The following is a 17,255-nucleotide window of genomic DNA, read 5'->3' as shown; positions in this document are numbered from 1 at the left end:
GAGAGCCCATGTGGAGAGCCCATGTGGAGAGCCCATGTGGAGAGCCCATGTGGAGAGCCCATGTGTAGAGCCCATGTGGAGAGCCCATGTGGAGAGCCCATGTGGAGAGCCCATGTGGAGAGCCCATGTGGAGAGCCCATGTGGAGAGCCCATGTGAAGAGCCCATGTGGAGAGCCCATGTGGAGAGCCCATGTGGAGAGCCCATGTGGCGAGCCAATGACTGAATTCTGTTAGAGGACGGAGAGAGAGTTAATGACTTCCTTTTCTTTCATGATGACTCCAAGGCTTAGTTAAGTTATGAAATTTATCGCCCTCCAGGTTCCCTTGGAGAGTTCATCAATGAGCTTGACGCCCTGATAAGTTCCTTTCCTGAGGATGGCTCACCTCTCACAGTTCTGGGTGACTTTAACCTCCCCACGTCTACCTTTGACTCATTCCTCTCTGCCTCCTTCTTTCCACTCCTCTCCTCTTTTGACCTCACCCTCTCACCTTCCCCCCCTACTCACAAGGCAGGCAATACGCTTGACCTCATCTTTACTAGATGCTGTTCTTCCACTAATCTCATTGCAACTCCCCTCCAAGTCTCCGACCACTACCTTGTATCCTTTTCCCTCTCGCTCTCATCCAACACTTCCCACACTGCCCCTACTCGGATGGTATCGCGCCGTCCCAACCTTCGCTCTCTCTCCCCCGCTACTCTCTCCTCTTCCATCCTATCATCTCTTCCCTCTGCTCAAACCTTCTCCAACCTATCTCCTGATTCTGCCTCCTCAACCCTCCTCTCCTCCCTTTCTGCATCCTTTGACTCTCTATGTCCCCTATCCTCCAGGCCGGCTCGGTCCTCCCCTCCTGCTCCGTGGCTCGACGACTCATTGCGAGCTCACAGAACAGGGCTCCGGGCAGCCGAGCGGAAATGGAGGAAAACTCGCCTCCCTGCGGACCTGGCATCCTTTCACTCCCTCCTCTCTACATTCTCCTCTTCTGTCTCTGCTGCTAAAGCCAATTTCTACCACTCTAAATTCCAAGCATCTGCCTCTAACCCTAGGAAGCTCTTTGCCACCTTCTCCTCCCTCCTGAATCCTCCTCCCCCTCCTCCCCCCTCCTCCCTCTCTGCTGATGACTTTGTCAACCATTTTGAAAAGAAGGTCGACGACATCCGATCCTCGTTTGCTAAGTCAAACGACACCGCTGGTTCTGCTCACACTGCCCTACCCTGTGCTTTGACCTCTTTCTCCCCTCTCTCTCCAGATGAAATCTCGCGTCTTGTGACGGCCGGCCGCCCAACAACCTGCCCGCTTGACCCTATCCCCTCCTCTCTTCTCCAGACCATTTCCGGAGACCTTCTCCCTTACCTCACCTCGCTCATCAACTCATCCTTGACCGCTGGCTACGTCCCTTCCGTCTTCAAGAGAGCGAGAGTTGCACCCCTTCTGAAAAAACCTACACTCGATCCCTCCGATGTCAACAACTACAGACCAGTATCCCTTCTTTCTTTTCTCTCCAAAACTCTTGAACGTGCCGTCCTTGGCCAGCTCTCCTGCTATCTCTCTCAGAATGACCTTCTTGATCCAAATCAGTCAGGTTTCAAGACTAGTCATTCAACTGAGACTGCTCTTCTCTGTGTCACGGAGGCGCTCCGCACTGCTAAAGCTAACTCTCTCTCCTCTGCTCTCATCCTTCTAGACCTATCGGCTGCCTTTGATACTGTGAACCATCAGATCCTCCTCTCCACCCTCTCCGAGCTGGGCATCTCCGGCGCGGCCCACGCTTGGATTGCGTCCTACCTGACAGGTCGCTCCTACCAGGTGGCGTGGCGAGAATCTGTCTCCGCACCACGTGCTCTCACCACTGGTGTCCCCCAGGGCTCTGTTCTAGGCCCTCTCCTATTCTCGCTATACACCAAGTCACTTGGCTCTGTCATATCCTCACATGGTCTCTCCTATCATTGCTATGCAGACGACACACAATTAATCTTCTCCTTTCCCCCCTCTGATAACCAGGTGGTGAATCGCATCTCTGCATGTCTGGCAGACATATCAGTGTGGATGACGGATCACCACCTCAAGCTGAACCTCGGCAAGACGGAGCTGCTCTTCCTCCCGGGGAAGGACTGCCCGTTCCATGATCTCGCCATCACGGTTGACAACTCCATTGTGTCCTCCTCCCAGAGTGCTAAGAACCTTGGCGTGATCCTGGACAACACCCTGTCGTTCTCAACTAACATCAAGGCGGTGACCCGTTCCTGTAGGTTCATGCTCTACAACATTCGCAGAGTACGACCCTGCCTCACGCAGGAAGCGGCGCAGGTCCTAATCCAGGCACTTGTCATCTCCCGTCTGGATTACTGCAACTCGCTGTTGGCTGGGCTCCCTGCCTGTGCCATTAAACCCCTACAACTCATCCAGAACGCCGCAGCCCGTCTGGTGTTCAACTTTCCCAAGTTCTCTCACGTCACCCCGCTCCTCCGCTCTCTCCACTGGCTTCCAGTTGAAGCTCGCATCCGCTACAAGACCATGGTGCTTGCCTACGGAGCTGTGAGGGGAACGGCACCTCCGTACCTTCAGGCTCTGATCAGGCCCTACACCCAAACAAGGGCACTGCGTTCATCCACCTCTGGCCTGCTCGCCTCCCTACCTCTGAGGAAGTACAGTTCCCGCTCAGCCCAGTCAAAACTGTTCGCTGCTCTGGCACCCCAATGGTGGAACAAACTCCCTCACGACGCCAGGTCAGCGGAGTCAATCACCACCTTCCGGAGACACCTGAAACCCCACCTCTTTAAGGAATACCTAGGATAGGATAAAGTAATCCTTCTAACCCCCCCCCCTTAAAAGAGTTAGATGCACTATTGTAAAGTGGTTGTTCCACTGGATATCATAAGGTGAATGCACCAATTTGTAAGTCGCTCTGGATAAGAGCGTCTGCTAAATGACTTAAATGTAAATGTAAAATACTGTATTTCTATTTCTCTGGTGATATGAATTTCACTCTGACCCAGACTGTATCTGTGCTGTGTTGCCCCCTGCAGGTTTCCTGGAGCAGGGCATCCTGGTGCAGGACAGGGACCGTCTGAAGAAGCGCTACCTCTTCTCCTCACGTTTCCTGTTGGACCTGGCCTCCCTACTGCCCACCGACCTCCTATACCTGTACTTCGGCATTCGCCAGCCGCTGGTGAGGGTCAACCGCTTCCTCCGTATCTCCCGGCTCAACGAAGCCATGGACCGCATGGAGACCCGCACCTCCTACCCCAACACCTTCCGCATCTCCAAGCTTATGCTCTACATCTTCGTGCTCATCCACTGGAACGCCTGCATCTACTTCGCCCTGTCCAGTTACATCGGCTTCGGGGCGGACCGCTGGGTTTACCCAAACATCTCCGACCCTGTGTTCGCCCCCGCGAGGCACCAGTACATCTACTGCTTCTGGTTCTCTGCGCAGATCTTCACCACGGTGGGCGACACGCCACTGCCCGACCGCGAGGAGGAGTACCTGTTCATGATCGCTGACCTGCTGATCGCCGTGCTGGTGTTTGCCTCCGTCGTGGGGAACGTGGGGAACGTCATCACCAACCTCAGGGACCGAGACAACGTCTTCTTCCCTAACCACGAGCTGGTGAGGGGGAGGGGCCAGAGCACTGTTTTCTCCTCTATTTTATAGTCAGGGTCGGGGGAGGTCAGGGGGGGTCGGGGGGGGGGGGTCGGGGGAGGTCAGGGGGAGGTCGGGGTGGGGTTGGGGGAGGTCAGGGGGGGTCGGGGTGGGGTCAGGGGGGTCGGGGGAGGTCAGGGGGAGGTCAGGGGGGGTCGGGGGAGGTCAGGGGGGGGTCGGGGGGGGGGGGGGGGGCGTCAGGCAGCCTTAGTTTTTCCTAGCCACTGTGCTTCTGCCTCTACATTGCTTGCTCTTTGGGATCTTAGGCTGGGTGTCTGTAAAGCACTTTTTGACAACTGCTGATGTAAAAAGGGCTTTATAAAATACATTTGATTGATAGTTCTGTTGCCTTTTCACCTAAAAGAGTTTACCTTGTATTCTCTGCCTGTGGCAATATACTTTCTGAAGGATCTTGGGATTTGTGACATGCCTGGCTAATCCTACTTTATTTCATTCCAGGTCAAAGGTTACCTGCGCAACAGGTACATCAGCAAGGAGTTGCGTAACCGTGTCAACGACTGGTACCAGCACCTGTACATCAACCGTAAGATCACGAGGGAGAACGAGATCCTGCAGCAGCTTCCTGTCCAGCTGCAGACGGAGATCGCTGTGAGCGTACATCTGCCAACGCTCTCCAAGGTCACCATCTTCCAGAACTGTGAGACCAGTCTGCTGGAGGAGCTGGTGCTCAAACTCATCCCGCAGGTCAGAGGTCAAGGGTTAAATGGACAATCTGCAGTTGCTACATCCATCTTTTGGACTTATAAATGTAAAAAATATATACACCCATTGATTCTTGTAGAATAAAACTTACTCCGTCAGAACCCAAAATGTAAGCTTCTTTAACTCCTTTGTTTGTAAACAATGTAAATGTAAACAAACACATTTAGCTGACGCTCTTATACAGAGCAATTAGGGTTAAGTGCCTTGCTCAAAGGCACGTCAACAGATTTCACCTAGTCAGCTCAGAGATTCAAACCAGCTACTTTTCAGTTACTGGCCCAACACTCTTAAAACTACTAGCCTACCCGCTGCCTATTTAATCATGGTTAAAAGTATCACTTTGATATCATGGCTGGCCAGTCATTTCTCCAGCCACATCCCTTAGCTCTTTACAAAATTAGTGGTAGGGTATCAGCTTTGTTCTTTTTCTAACTGCAGATTGTCCCTTTAAAGCCGGGTGTAATTCTTGTTATGTCTGCATAGTCAATGGCGGTTGACATGTACTGTATATGACTGCTAACTTGACTAGTGCTAGAGAACAATATTTCAGTTAAACATGACTTTGCTGTTTTTGTGCGACTGTAGCCATGCCTTCTCAGACATGTCCTCTTGCCTGTAGGTGTATAGTCCTGGGGAGTATGTGTGCAGAAAGGGGGACGTGGGACATGAGATGTACATCATTAAGGATGGGAAACTGGCTGTGGTGGCAGACGATGGCGTCACACAGTTCGCTGTGTTGAGTGACGGCAATTTCTTCGGGGAAATTAGCATCCTGAACATCAAAGGTGAGAAAGAGAGTAATACAGCACAATTTATAGCATGTCCCTAACATTCCAACAATCTAACATTCCAACATTCCATCATTCTAACATTCCAGCATTCTAACATTCCAACATTCCAGCATTCTAACATTCCAACATAATGTTTCAGTGGACAATCATATCCCTAACATTCCAACAATCTAACATTCCAACATTCTAACATTCTAACATTCCAACAATCTAACATTCCAACATTCCAACAATCTAACATTCCAACATTCCAGCATTCTAACATTCCAACATAATGTTTCAGTGGACAATCATGTCCCTAACATTCCAACATTATGTCTCAATGGACAATCATGTCCCTAACATTCCAACAATCTAACATTCCAACATTCTAACATTCCAACATAATGTTTCAGTGGACAATCATATCCCTAACATTCCAACAATCTAACATTCCAACATTCTAACATTCTAACATTCCAACAATCTAACATTCCAACATTCCAACAATCTAACATTCCAACATTCCAGCATTCTAACATTCCAACATAATGTTTCAGTGGACAATCATGTCCCTAACATTCCAACATTATGTCTCAATGGACAATCATGTCCCTAACATTCCAACAATCTAACATTCCAACATTCTAACATTCCAACATAATGTTTCAGTGGACAATCATATCCCTAACATTCCAACATTCTAACATTCCAACATTCTAACATTCTAACATTCCAACAATCTAACATTCCAACATTCCAACAATCTAACATTCCAACATTCCAGCATTCTAACATTCCAGCATTCTATCATTCCAACATTCCAACATTCCAGCATTCTAACATTCCAGCATTCTAACATTCCAACATTGCAACATTCCAGCATTCTAACATTCCAACAATCTAACATTCCAACATTCCAGCATTCTAACATTCCAACATAATGTCTCAATGGACAATCATATCCCTAACATTCCAACAATCTAACATTCCAACAATCTAATATTCCAACATTCCATCATTCTAACATTCCAGCCTTCTAACATTCCAACATTCCAACATTCCAGCATTCTAACATTCCAACATAATGTTTCAGTGGACAATCATGTCCCTAACATTCCAACATTATGTCTCAATGGACAATCATGTCCCTAACATTCCAACATAATGTCTCAATGGACAATCATGTCCCTCACATTCCAACATAATGTCTCAATGGACAATCATGTCCCTAACATTCCAACATAATTTCTCAATGGACAATCATGTCCCTAACATTCCAACAATCTAACATTCCAACATTCCAACATTCCAGCATTCTAATGTTCCAACATAATGTTTCAGTGAACAATCATGTCCCTAACATTCCAACACAATGTCTCAATGGACAATCATGTCCCTAACATTCCAACACAATGTCTCAATGGACAATCATGTCCCTAATAACCCAACACAATGTCTCAATGGACAATCATGTCCCTAACATTCCAACACAATGTCTCAATGGACAATCATGTCCCTAACATTCCAACACAATGTCTCAATGGACAATCATGTCCCTAACATTCCAACACAATGTCTCAATGGACAATCATGTCCCTAATAACCCAACACAATGTCTCAATGGACAATCATATCCCTAACATTCCAACACAATGTCTCAATGGACAATCATGTCCCTAATAACCCAACACAATGTCTCAATGGACAATCATATCCCTAACATTCCAACACAATGTCTCAATGGACAATCATGTCCCTAATAACCCAACACAATGTCTCAATGGACAATCATATCCCTAACATTCCAACACAATGTCTCAATGGACAATCATGTCCCTAATAACCCAACACAATGTCTCAATGGACAATCATATCCCTAACATTCCAACACAATGTCTCAATGGACAATCATATCCCTAACATTCCAACACAATGTCTCAATGTACAATCATATCCCTAACACTCCAACACAATGTCTCAATGGACTCACAGTATAGACTGTAGAGCAGAAGTCGAGCAAATGAAATGTCAAAATGCCTCACACAAATACAACATTCCTCATCCTCTGGCAGGAAACAAATCAGGCAACCGTCGGACGGCCAACATCCGCAGCATCGGCCACTCAGACCTGTTCAGCCTTTCCAAGGAGGACCTGACAGACGTGCTGTCTGAGTTCCCAGCTGCCAAGAGACACCTGGAGGAGAAGGGCCGTCAAATCCTCACTAAGATGGGCATGTTGGTGGAGGCCGCGGAAGGCGAGGAGGAGCAGGACGAGGAGAAGGTGGAGGTCAAGGTGGAGAGACTGGAGGGTAACCTGAACACCCTGCAGACCAAGTTGGCCCGTCTAATGGCAGAGCTGGAGTCCAGCAACCGCAAGATCCTGGTCAGGGTGGAGCAATTGGAGCTAGAGACAGAGGGCTGGGAGGACACCCCGTTTGAGGAGGGAGGGGAAGAGGGAGGGGAAGAGGGAGGGGAGGTGGAGAGAAGGGACGGGGTGGGGATGGAAGTTGAGGGGGAGCGAGGAGAGGTGGAGGGAGAGGAGCAGGCGAAGGGGACTGAAATAGAGGATGAGGGAGAAGGAAAGGATGAAGGATATGGAGAGGAAAAATGAGTAGAGGGAGGAGAAACAAAAGAGACTGAGAGAGGAGGACAGGAAGACATGTAGAGGACAATAAGGGAGATGAGGACAGGAAGACATGTAGAGGACAATAAGGGAGAGGAGGACAGGAAGACATGTAGAGGACAATAAGAGAGAGGAGGACAGGAAGACATGTAGAGGACAATAAGGGAGATGAGGACAGGAAGACATGTAGAGGACAATAAGAGAGAGGAGGACAGGAAGACATGTAGAGGACAATAAGAGAGAGGAGGACAGGAAGACATGTAGAGGACAATAAGAGAGATGAGGACAAGAAGACATGTAGAGGACAATAAGAGAGAGGAGGACAGGAAGACATGTAGAGGACAATAAGAGAGATGAGGACAGGAAGACATGTAGAGGACAATAAGGGAGATGAGGACAGGAAGACATGTAGACCAGGAGGGGAAGCAGGATTAAAGACCAGGAGGGGAAGCAGGACTAAAGACCAGGAGGGGAAGCAGGACTAAAGACCAGGAGGGGAAGCAGGACTAAAGACCAGGAGGGGAAGCAGGAGTAAAGACCAGGAGGGGAAGCAGGACTAAAGACCAGGAGGGAAAGCAGGACTAAATACCAGGAGGGGAAGCAGGACTAAAGACCAGGAGGGGAAGCAGGAGTAAAGACCAGGAGGGGAAGCAGGAGTAAAGACCAGGAGGGGAAACAGGACTAAAGACCAGGAGGGGAAGCAGGACTAAAGACCAGGAGGGGAAGCAGGACTAAAGACCAGGAGGGGAAGCTGGACTAAAGACCAGGAGGGGAAGAGGGACAAAGGAAAACTAAGATGTGGAGCAGTAGAGAGGAGGGAGGATGACAGACAAGGATCAAGGGAAGGAGAGAATGGGATGTGTGTAGAGAAAGCCGTCCTCCCCCCAGCAGCCTCTACTGAGATTTATATATTTCAACAAACCTATTTGAAAGGCACATATTTCTTGAATGTATTGATTGGATGTTTGCAGTTATGAACTTCACCTGGTGTTGAATTTCTGTCAGGCATTTTTCTGACAGGCATTTTTCAGTCAGGCATTTTTCTGTCAGGCATGTCATGTTTTGAATTTTGGATTATCCAGGGTTGAAGCAACATTCTGTGGCTGCGTTCTCTTTAAACGATGTGTAGTAGATGTATGTAGTAGAATGAAGGTGTATTCCTGGAAGTGTAAAGGGACACGGTCCCATCGATACGTCACAGCTTTTTGGATTTGCTCACCTCCTCATCTCTTCTTCTTATCGGTGTCCTTTAGTAGTGGTTTCTTTGCAGCAATTCGACCATGAAGGCCTGATTCACGCAGTCTCCGCTGAACAGTTGATGTTGAGATGTGTCTGTTAGTTGAACTCTGTGAAGCATTTTTTTGGGGCTGTAATCTGAGATGCAGGTAACTCTAATAAATTTAACCTCTGCAGCAGAGGTAACTCTGGGTCTTCCTTTCCTGTGGCGGTCCTCATGAGAGCCAGTTTCATCATAGTGCTTGATGGTTTTTACGACTGCACTTGAAGAAACTGTCAAAGTTCTTGAAATGTTCCATAATATGGACTTGGTCTTTTACCAAATAGGGCTATCTTCTGTATACCACCCCTACCTTGTTCACAACATAACTGATTGGCTCAAATGCATTAAGAAGAATATATATTAGCTTTTAACAAGGCACACCTGTTAATTGAAATACATTCCAGGTGACTACCTCATGAAGCTGTTTGAGAGAATGTCAAGAGTGTGCAAAGCAGTCATCAAGGCAAAGTGTGGCTACTTTGAAGAATCTGAAATATAAAATATATTTTGATTTGTTTAACACTTTTTTGGTTACTACATGATTCCATATGTGTTATTTCATAGTTTTGATGTCTTCACTATTATTCATAGTTGTGATGTCTTCACAATGTAAAAAATACTAAAAATAAAGAAAAACCCTTGAATGAGTAGGTGTGTCGAAACATTTGACTGGTATCTATATACAGTATACACCACCTCTTTCCATAGAGTGGTCATATTATTTATTTTGTTGGCTTTACCGTTCGGATGCTATTGACATTTTCGTGAGAAGACTGATTTTTGGAATGTCTCCTGGTCTAACAAACGGGCCTGTAAATTGAGACACAGCCCATAAAGAAAAATGATATCTCTATTTTAAACATGCCACAGAAAACAGATGATTGTGGTGTTTGTAGTTCATCAGGGCTCTAGTGATGTGGTTAATGTAGTTCATCAGGGCTCTAGTGATGTGGTTAATGTAGTTCATCAGGGCTCTAGTTAATGTAGTTCATCAGGGCTCTAGTGATGTGGTTAATGTAGTTCATCAGGGCTCTAGTGATGTGGTTAACCACATCACTAGAGCCCTGATGAACTACAAACACCACAATCATCTGTTTTCTCTTTCTTCTTCTTCATTCTCCTCTTCAATCTGAGATATATCAGACTACCGTGTCTCTCCTCTTCAATCTGAGATATATCAGACTACCTTGTCTCTCCTCTTCGATATATCAGACTACCGTGTCTCTCCTCTCCAGACTGATCAGACTACCGTGTCTCTCCTCTCCAGACAGATCAGACTACCGTGCCCCCCCCCCCCCCCGTATTAAACTCAAACTCACCAAAGCCCTGAGTAGCCTGTATGACTGTGTATGCTTGTACAGGTAGACTGATGGAAATTGAGTGTTGCAGAAAATGTTGTATGTCCCGGCTGTGCATACATTCCTGTCTCCTTCTCACCCTCCACCATTCTATATATACTTATATTCTATATATACTTATATTATATATATACTTATATTCTATATATATATATTCTACTGTATATAGACTTTTTTGTTTTCTACTGTATTATTGACTGTATGTTTTGTTTATTCCATGTGTAACTCTGTTGTAGTGTGTGTCACACTGCTTTGCTTTATTCTTGGCCAGGTAGCAAGTTGTAAATGAGAACTCGTTCTCAACGAGCCTACCTGGTTAAATAAAGGTGAAATAAAAATCAAATATAAAATTCTCATACCCAATCCCAGTCTAGTTCCCACGTTGTTATACTGTAGTTATACTGCCCTCATCTGGCCACCGTACATACTGTTATGGAAATAAATGTGATATGCAAATATAGCCTCCTTGTCCTTTCTCTGCAGGGTTCTACAACATTAAACAATACAAGTATGAAAATCTACTTTTATTACAATTTAATGGAAAATTACATGTTCAAAACAAAATGATTTGACTTTATTTGTTAAAATCGAAGTTTTGAGTTGAGTACTGGGTGGTAAGATGTATAAAATGGTGCTGATATGTGCAATCTGCTGTAGGGTGGTAGGTATATGGGTAAGGGTGGTAGGTGTGTGGGTAAGGGTGGTAGGTATATGGGTAAGGGTGGTAGGTGTGTGGGTAAGGGTGGTAGATATGTGGGTAAGGGTGGTAGGTATGTGGTTAAGGGTGGTAGGTATATGGGTAAGGGTGGTAGGTATGTGGTTAAGGGTGGTAGGTATATGGGTAAGGGTGGTAGGTATGTGGGTAAGGGTGGTAGATATGTGGGTAAGGGTGGTAGGTATGTGGGTAAGGGTGGTAGGCATGTGGGTAAGGGTGGTAGATATGTGGGTAAGGGTGGTAGGTATGTGGTTAAGGGTGGTAGGTATGTGGGTAAGGGTGGTAGGTATGTGGGTAAGGGTGGTAGGTATGTGGGTAAGGGTGGTAGGCATATGGGTAAGGGTGGTAGGCATATGGGTAAGGGTGGTATGTATATGGGTAAGGGTGGTAGGTATGTGGGTAAGGGTGGTAGGTATATGGGTAAGGGTGGTAGGTATGTGGGTAAGGGTGGTAGGCATATGGGTAAGGGTGGTAGGTATATGGGTAAGGGTGGTAGGTATGTGGGTAAGGGTGGTAGGCATATGGGTAAGGGTGGTAGGTATATGGGTAAGGGTGGTAGGTATATGGGTAAGGGTGTCAGGTATGTGGGTAAGGGTGGTAGGTAAGGGTGGTAGGTATGTGGGTAAGGGTGGTAGGCATATGGGTAAGGGTGGTAGGTATGTGGTTAAGGGTGGTAGATATGTGGGTAAGGGTGGTAGGCATGTTAAGGGTGGTAGGTATGTGGGTAAGGTTGGTAGGTATGTGAGTAAAGGTGGTAGGTATGTGGGTAAGGGTGGTAGGTATGAGGGTAAGGGTGGTAGGCATGTGGGTAAGGGTGGTAGGTATGTGGGTAAGGGTGGTAGGTATGTGGGTAAGGGTGGTAGGCATGTGGTTACGGGTGGTAGGTATGTGGGTAAGGGTGGTAGGTATATGGGTAAGGGTGGTAGGTATGTTGGTAAGGGTGGTAGGCATGTGGGTAAGGGTGGTAGGTAAGTGGGTAAGGGTGGTAGGTATATGGGTAAGGGTGGTAGGTATGTGGGTAAGGGTGGTAGGTATATGGGTAAGGGTGGTAGGTATGTGGGTAAGGGTGGTAAGCATGTGGTTAAGGGTGGTAGGCATGTGGTTAAGGGTGGTAGGCATGTGGGTAAGGGTGGTAGGCATGTGGGTAAGGGTGGTAGGCATGTGGTTAAGGGTGGTAGGCATGTGGGTAAGGGTGGTAGGCATGTGGTTAAGGGTGGTAGATATGTGGGTAAGGGTGGTAGGTATGTGGTTAAGGGTGGTAGATATGTGGGTAAGGGTGGTAGGCATGTGGGTAAGGGTGGTAGGTATGTGGTTAAGGGTGGTAGGTATATGGGTAAGGGTGGTAGGTATGTGGGTAAGGGTGGTAGGTATATGGGTAAGGGTGGTAGGTATGTGGGTAAGGGTGGTAGGTATATGGGTAAGGGTGGTAGGTGTGTGGGTAAGGGTGGTAGATATGTGGGTAAGGGTGGTAGGTATGTGGGTAAGGGTGGTAGGTATGTGGGTAAGGGTGGTAGGCATGTGGTTACGGGTGGTAGGTATGTGGGTAAGGGTGGTAGGTATATGGGTAAGGGTGGTAGGTATGTGGGTAAGGGTGGTAGGTATGTGGGTAAGGGTGGTAGGCATGTGGGTAAGGGTGGTAGGTATGTGGGTAAGGGTGGTAGGTATGTGGGTAAGGGTGGTAGGCATGTGGGTAAGGGTGGTAGGTATGTGGGTAAGGGTGGTAGGTATGTGGTTAAGGGTGGTAGATATGTGGGTAAGGGTGGTAGGTATGTGGTTAAGGGTGGTAGATATGTGGGTAAGGGTGGTAGGCATGTGGGTAAGGGTGTTAGGTATGTGGTTAAGGGTGGTAGGTATATGGGTAAGGGTGGTAGGTATGTGGGTAAGGGTGGTAGGTATATGGGTAAGGGTGGTAGGTATGTGGGTAAGGGTGGTAAGCATGTGGTTAAGGGTGGTAGGCATGTGGGTAAGGGTAGTAGGTATGTGGGTAAGGGTGGTAGGTATGTGGGTAAGGGTGGTAGGCATGTGGGTAAGGGTGGTAGGCATGTGGGTAAGGGTGGTAGGCATGTGGTTAAGGGTGGTAGGCATGTGGGTAAGGGTGGTAGGCATGTGGTTAAGGGTGGTAGATATGTGGGTAAGGGTGGTAGGTATGTGGTTAAGGGTGGTAGGTATGTGGGTAAGGGTGGTAGGCATGTGGTTAAGGGTGGTAGGTATGTGGGTAAGGGTGGTAGGTATGTGGGTAAGGGTGGTAGGTATGTGGGTAAGGGTGGTAAGCATGTGGTTAAGGGTGGTAGGCATGTGGGTAAGGGTAGTAGGTATGTGGGTAAGGGTGGTAGGTATGTGGGTAAGGGTGGTAGGCATGTGGGTAAGGGTGGTAGGCATGTGGATAAGGGTGGTAGGCATGTGGGTAAGGGTGGTAGGCATGTGGGTAAGGGTGGTAGGCATGTGGTTAAGGGTGGTAGGCATGTGGGTAAGGGTGGTAGGCATGTGGGTAAGGGTGGTAGGCATGTGGTTAAGGGTGGTAGGCATGTGGGTAAGGGTGGTAGGCATGTGGGTAAGGGTGGTAGGCATGTGGTTAAGGGTGGTAGGCATGTGGGTAAGGGTGGTAGGCATGTGGTTAAGGGTGGTAGATATGTGGGTAAGGGTGGTAGGTATGTGGTTAAGGGTGGTAGGTATGTGGGTAAGGGTGGTAGGCATGTGGTTAAGGGTGGTAGGTATGTGGGTAAGGGTGGTAGGTATGTGGGTAAGGGTGGTAGGTATGTGGGTAAGGGTGGTAAGCATGTGGTTAAGGGTGGTAGGCATGTGGGTAAGGGTAGTAGGTATGTGGGTAAGGGTGGTAGGTATGTGGGTAAGGGTGGTAGGCATGTGGGTAAGGGTGGTATGGGTGGTTACAGGTGTTGTTATTCATTGTGTACGTTAGTGGATAACTTCAGCTGATCTGTCTGCGTGTATCGTGCAGAGGGAGACACAGTGTGTTCGTCGGTGTGTGTGTAGGCCGGGTTAGTGATTGAAACCAGGCTGGTGAGGCGTGGGTGGTGAGACGTGGGTGGTGAGACTTTGGTGTCGAGACGTGGGTTGTAGAGTGTGTGTGCCCGCGGGTCAAACAGAGAGTGTGTGTTTTGCATCTTCCAGATCCTGTGAAGAAACACACTCATCACAACAACCGTCATCCCCAGGGCTGCACACAGTCCCGTCAGCACGTACAACCCAACGGCCTCTACACCTACCGGGGTGGACACAGGCACACAGCGGGTGTGTGACGTTCCAGCTCCATTCAGTGCGCTTACACACACTCTATATCTCCGTCCCGCTTTTAGCCCGAACACACTGGCCTGGCGTGACCAGGCGCTCACGCTGCCGTTACTGAACACACTGCCGTTCTCGCTCAGCGCCCACACACCAAACTTACTCACAGCCGAGTAGGGGGCGCACCAACGCACTCTCACAGCCTCAGGCCATACCCCCCACACCTCCAGCGCCACCACAGGGTCAGGGGTCACAGAGGTTGGAGTCAGGCCCGGGCAGCGGCAGCTCTGCCCCTTGGCCTCCCTGACCTCTGGACAGGGTCTCTGCAGGTGCAAGCAGGGGTCAAAGTCACACAGATTCTCCTTTATGAGTTTGCCTCCTTCCTCCTCCTCCTCCTCCGTTCCTTCCTCCTCTTCTTCAGACTCATCGTCATAGTCGCCCTCGTCACCTATGAACTGATGAGGGGGAAGGGTGGGCATGCGAGTGGGGGGAGGACAGCAGGGTGGTCTTTTGGGGGCGCGAGATGGTGCTGAGGTTGTTGCCGTGGGGTTTGTCGCCACCGGTGATATGACTGTGTGAGGGATGTGCGGCTGGGTGCTTGAGGCTTGAGGAGCGACTGTTGCACTGGTTACTACTGTTGTCACGGCAGCGGTGGTCTTGATGGTCCCTGCAATGGTCGTCACGGTCACTGTTTCTAGAACTCTCTGTGTGGAGCTCCCCAACCTCTCTGATCTGTAAGCACAGTAAACATAATATATATTTACTCTGTAATGGTAAGAAAAATGCACAAGCACTCTGGGCTATCACTCCAGTTGTAAACTAGATTCAGCCTGAACTCCATTCCTATCCATCAGACCTATGACTACAGCCTCTCTGGGCTATCACTGCAGTTGTAAACTAGATTCAGCCTGAACTCCATTCCTATCCATCAGACCTATGACTACAGCCTCTCTGGGCTATCACTGCAGTTGTAAACTAGATTCAGCCTGAACTCCATTCCTATCCGTCAGACCTATGACTACAGCCTCTCTGGGCTATCACTGCAGTTGTAAACTAGATTCAGCCTGAACTCCATTCCTATCCGTCAGACCTATGACTACAGCCTCTCTGGGCTATCACTGCAGTTGTAAACTAGATTCAGCCTGAACTCCATTCCTATCCGTCAGACCTATGACTACAGCCTCTCTGGGCTATCACTGCAGTTGTAAACTAGATTCAGCCTGAACTCCATTCCTATCCGTCAGACCTATGACTACAGCCTCTCTGGGCTATCACTCCAGTTGTATACTAGATTCAGCCTGAACTCCATTCCTATCCGTCAGACCTATGACTACAGCCTCTCTGGGCTGTCACATTTAGGCCTCCCGAGTGGCACAGCGGTCTAAAGCACTGCATCGTAGTGCTAGAGGCGTCACTACAGACCCTAGTTTGATCCCCGGGCTGTATCACAACCGGCCGTGATCGGGAGTCCCATAGGGAGGCGCACAATTGGCCCGGCGTCGTCCGGGTTTGGCCCGGGGTGGTAGGCCCGTAATTGTAAATAAGAATTTGTTCTCAACTGACTTGCCTTGTTAAATAAAGTTTCAATATTTGTATATATATTTTTTTTAAACATCACTCCAGTTCTAAACTGGATTCAGCCATTCATATCTATCAGATCTAGACTAAAGCAGTGGATGTTAGAGCTACTCACCTGTCTGTTGGAGCGCTGTTGGAGAAATGTCCGTCTGGACTGCTAATGTCTGTTGGAGCGCTGTTGGTGACATGTCCGTCTGGACTGCTAATGTCTGTTGGAGCGCTGTTGGTGACATGTCCGTCTGGACTGCTAATGTCTGTTGGAGCGCTGTTGGTGACATGTCCGTCTGGACTGCTAATGTCTGTTGGAATGCTGTTGGAGACATGTCCGTTTGGACCGCTAATGTCTGTTGGAACGCTGTCTGTGCTAGGGTGGATGGTTGTGGGTGTGTTGGTCTCCCTGGCTGTCGGTGTGTTTAGAGTGATGAAGACTGGAGTCTGGTCACCTATAGCTGTTGTCCAAATGACACACACAGTGAAGGCCCAGGTGGATGTCAGGTGAAGAGGTGACATCTCACTGAGAACAACAATAACAACAACAACACACAGTGAAGGCCCAGGGGGGATATCAGGTGAAGAGCTGACATCTCACTGAGAACATCAATAACACACGCAGTCCCAACCCAGCCATCAGCTCTTCAACGGAAAGTTAGAAGCAGCACTAAGAGGTTTAACAGCAGAGCTATGGCAGTAAATATATACATAGCAGTAAAGACATACATGTTCGGCAGTAAAGATTTACATGGCAGTAAAAATATACATGGCAGTAAAGATATGGGTCACACACACACACACACACACACACACACACACACACACACACACACACACACACACACACACACACACACACACACACACACACACACACACACACACACACACACACACACACACACACTTACCAACACATCCTCATTGTCCTGCTACCATACACTCTTGTTCCAGAATGTTCCCAAATGAAAGATGAAGGTAGCGAGTATTGTGGCCCGTGGGAGGAGTTGTAGGTCCACAGTGAAGCTGTACGGAGCCGTGTTCTGGCTGGTCCTCTTGTGTTTTATACCCTTCAGGGAGACAGAGGAATGATGGGGCTGCTGCCTGCCAGGGTAAAATCTGGGAGTGTTACTTGATTAAACACACACATTTTTCACGAAGATTGCACTTACACAGAGAGAGAGAGAGAGAGAGAGAGAGAGAGAGAGAGAGAGAGAGAGAGAGAGAGAGAGAGAGAGAGAGAGAGAGAGAGAGAGAGAGAGAGAGACAGATATGATATATGGGCACACTCGTTTACAGTTGTTGCTTAGTGATGTGAGGTCACATTCCA

At 48.2% G+C, this 17,255-nt stretch overlaps 2 protein-coding genes across 2 annotated transcripts in view; one reads left to right on the top strand and one right to left on the bottom strand.

Annotated features, from left to right (window-relative positions):
- The window catches only part of cnga4 (cyclic nucleotide gated channel subunit alpha 4), a 9,993-nt gene extending 2,244 nt beyond the window's left edge, over positions 1–7,749 (top strand). Inside the window, exons 4-7 of the mRNA XM_071356329.1 lie at positions 3,026–3,609; positions 4,102–4,347; positions 4,985–5,150; positions 7,211–7,749. Coding sequence (XP_071212430.1) covers positions 3,026–3,609; positions 4,102–4,347; positions 4,985–5,150; positions 7,211–7,749 — 1,535 coding nt within the window. The remainder of the gene's footprint in view (positions 1–3,025; positions 3,610–4,101; positions 4,348–4,984; positions 5,151–7,210) is intronic.
- Positions 7,750–12,275: 4,526 nt separating this feature from the next.
- On the bottom strand, positions 12,276–16,974 carry LOC139546236 (leucine-rich repeat neuronal protein 4-like). Its single transcript, XM_071354372.1, has 3 exons — positions 16,837–16,974; positions 16,050–16,448; positions 12,276–15,088 (listed from the first exon to the last, which is right to left on the bottom strand). Exons 1-3 carry the CDS (start codon positions 16,848–16,850, stop codon positions 14,011–14,013), a joined length of 1,491 nt encoding a protein of 496 aa, XP_071210473.1. The 5' UTR covers positions 16,851–16,974; the 3' UTR covers positions 12,276–14,010.
- Positions 16,975–17,255: the final 281 nt, after the last annotated feature.

Source organism: Salvelinus alpinus, chromosome 20 (genome assembly GCF_045679555.1).
Source record: "Salvelinus alpinus chromosome 20, SLU_Salpinus.1, whole genome shotgun sequence".
Taxonomy (NCBI): Eukaryota; Metazoa; Chordata; class Actinopteri; order Salmoniformes; family Salmonidae; genus Salvelinus; species Salvelinus alpinus.
The sequence above is the reverse complement of the archived record's forward strand: the minus strand, read 5'-3'. Positions and strand labels throughout refer to the sequence as shown.

Coding starts and splice junctions, on each gene's coding strand:
- LOC139546236 (XM_071354372.1), bottom strand. Junction 15,089..16,049: donor AACAGCGCTCCAACAGACAG/GTGAGTAGCTCT, acceptor CTGTGCTTACAG/ATCAGAGAGGTTGGGGAGCT.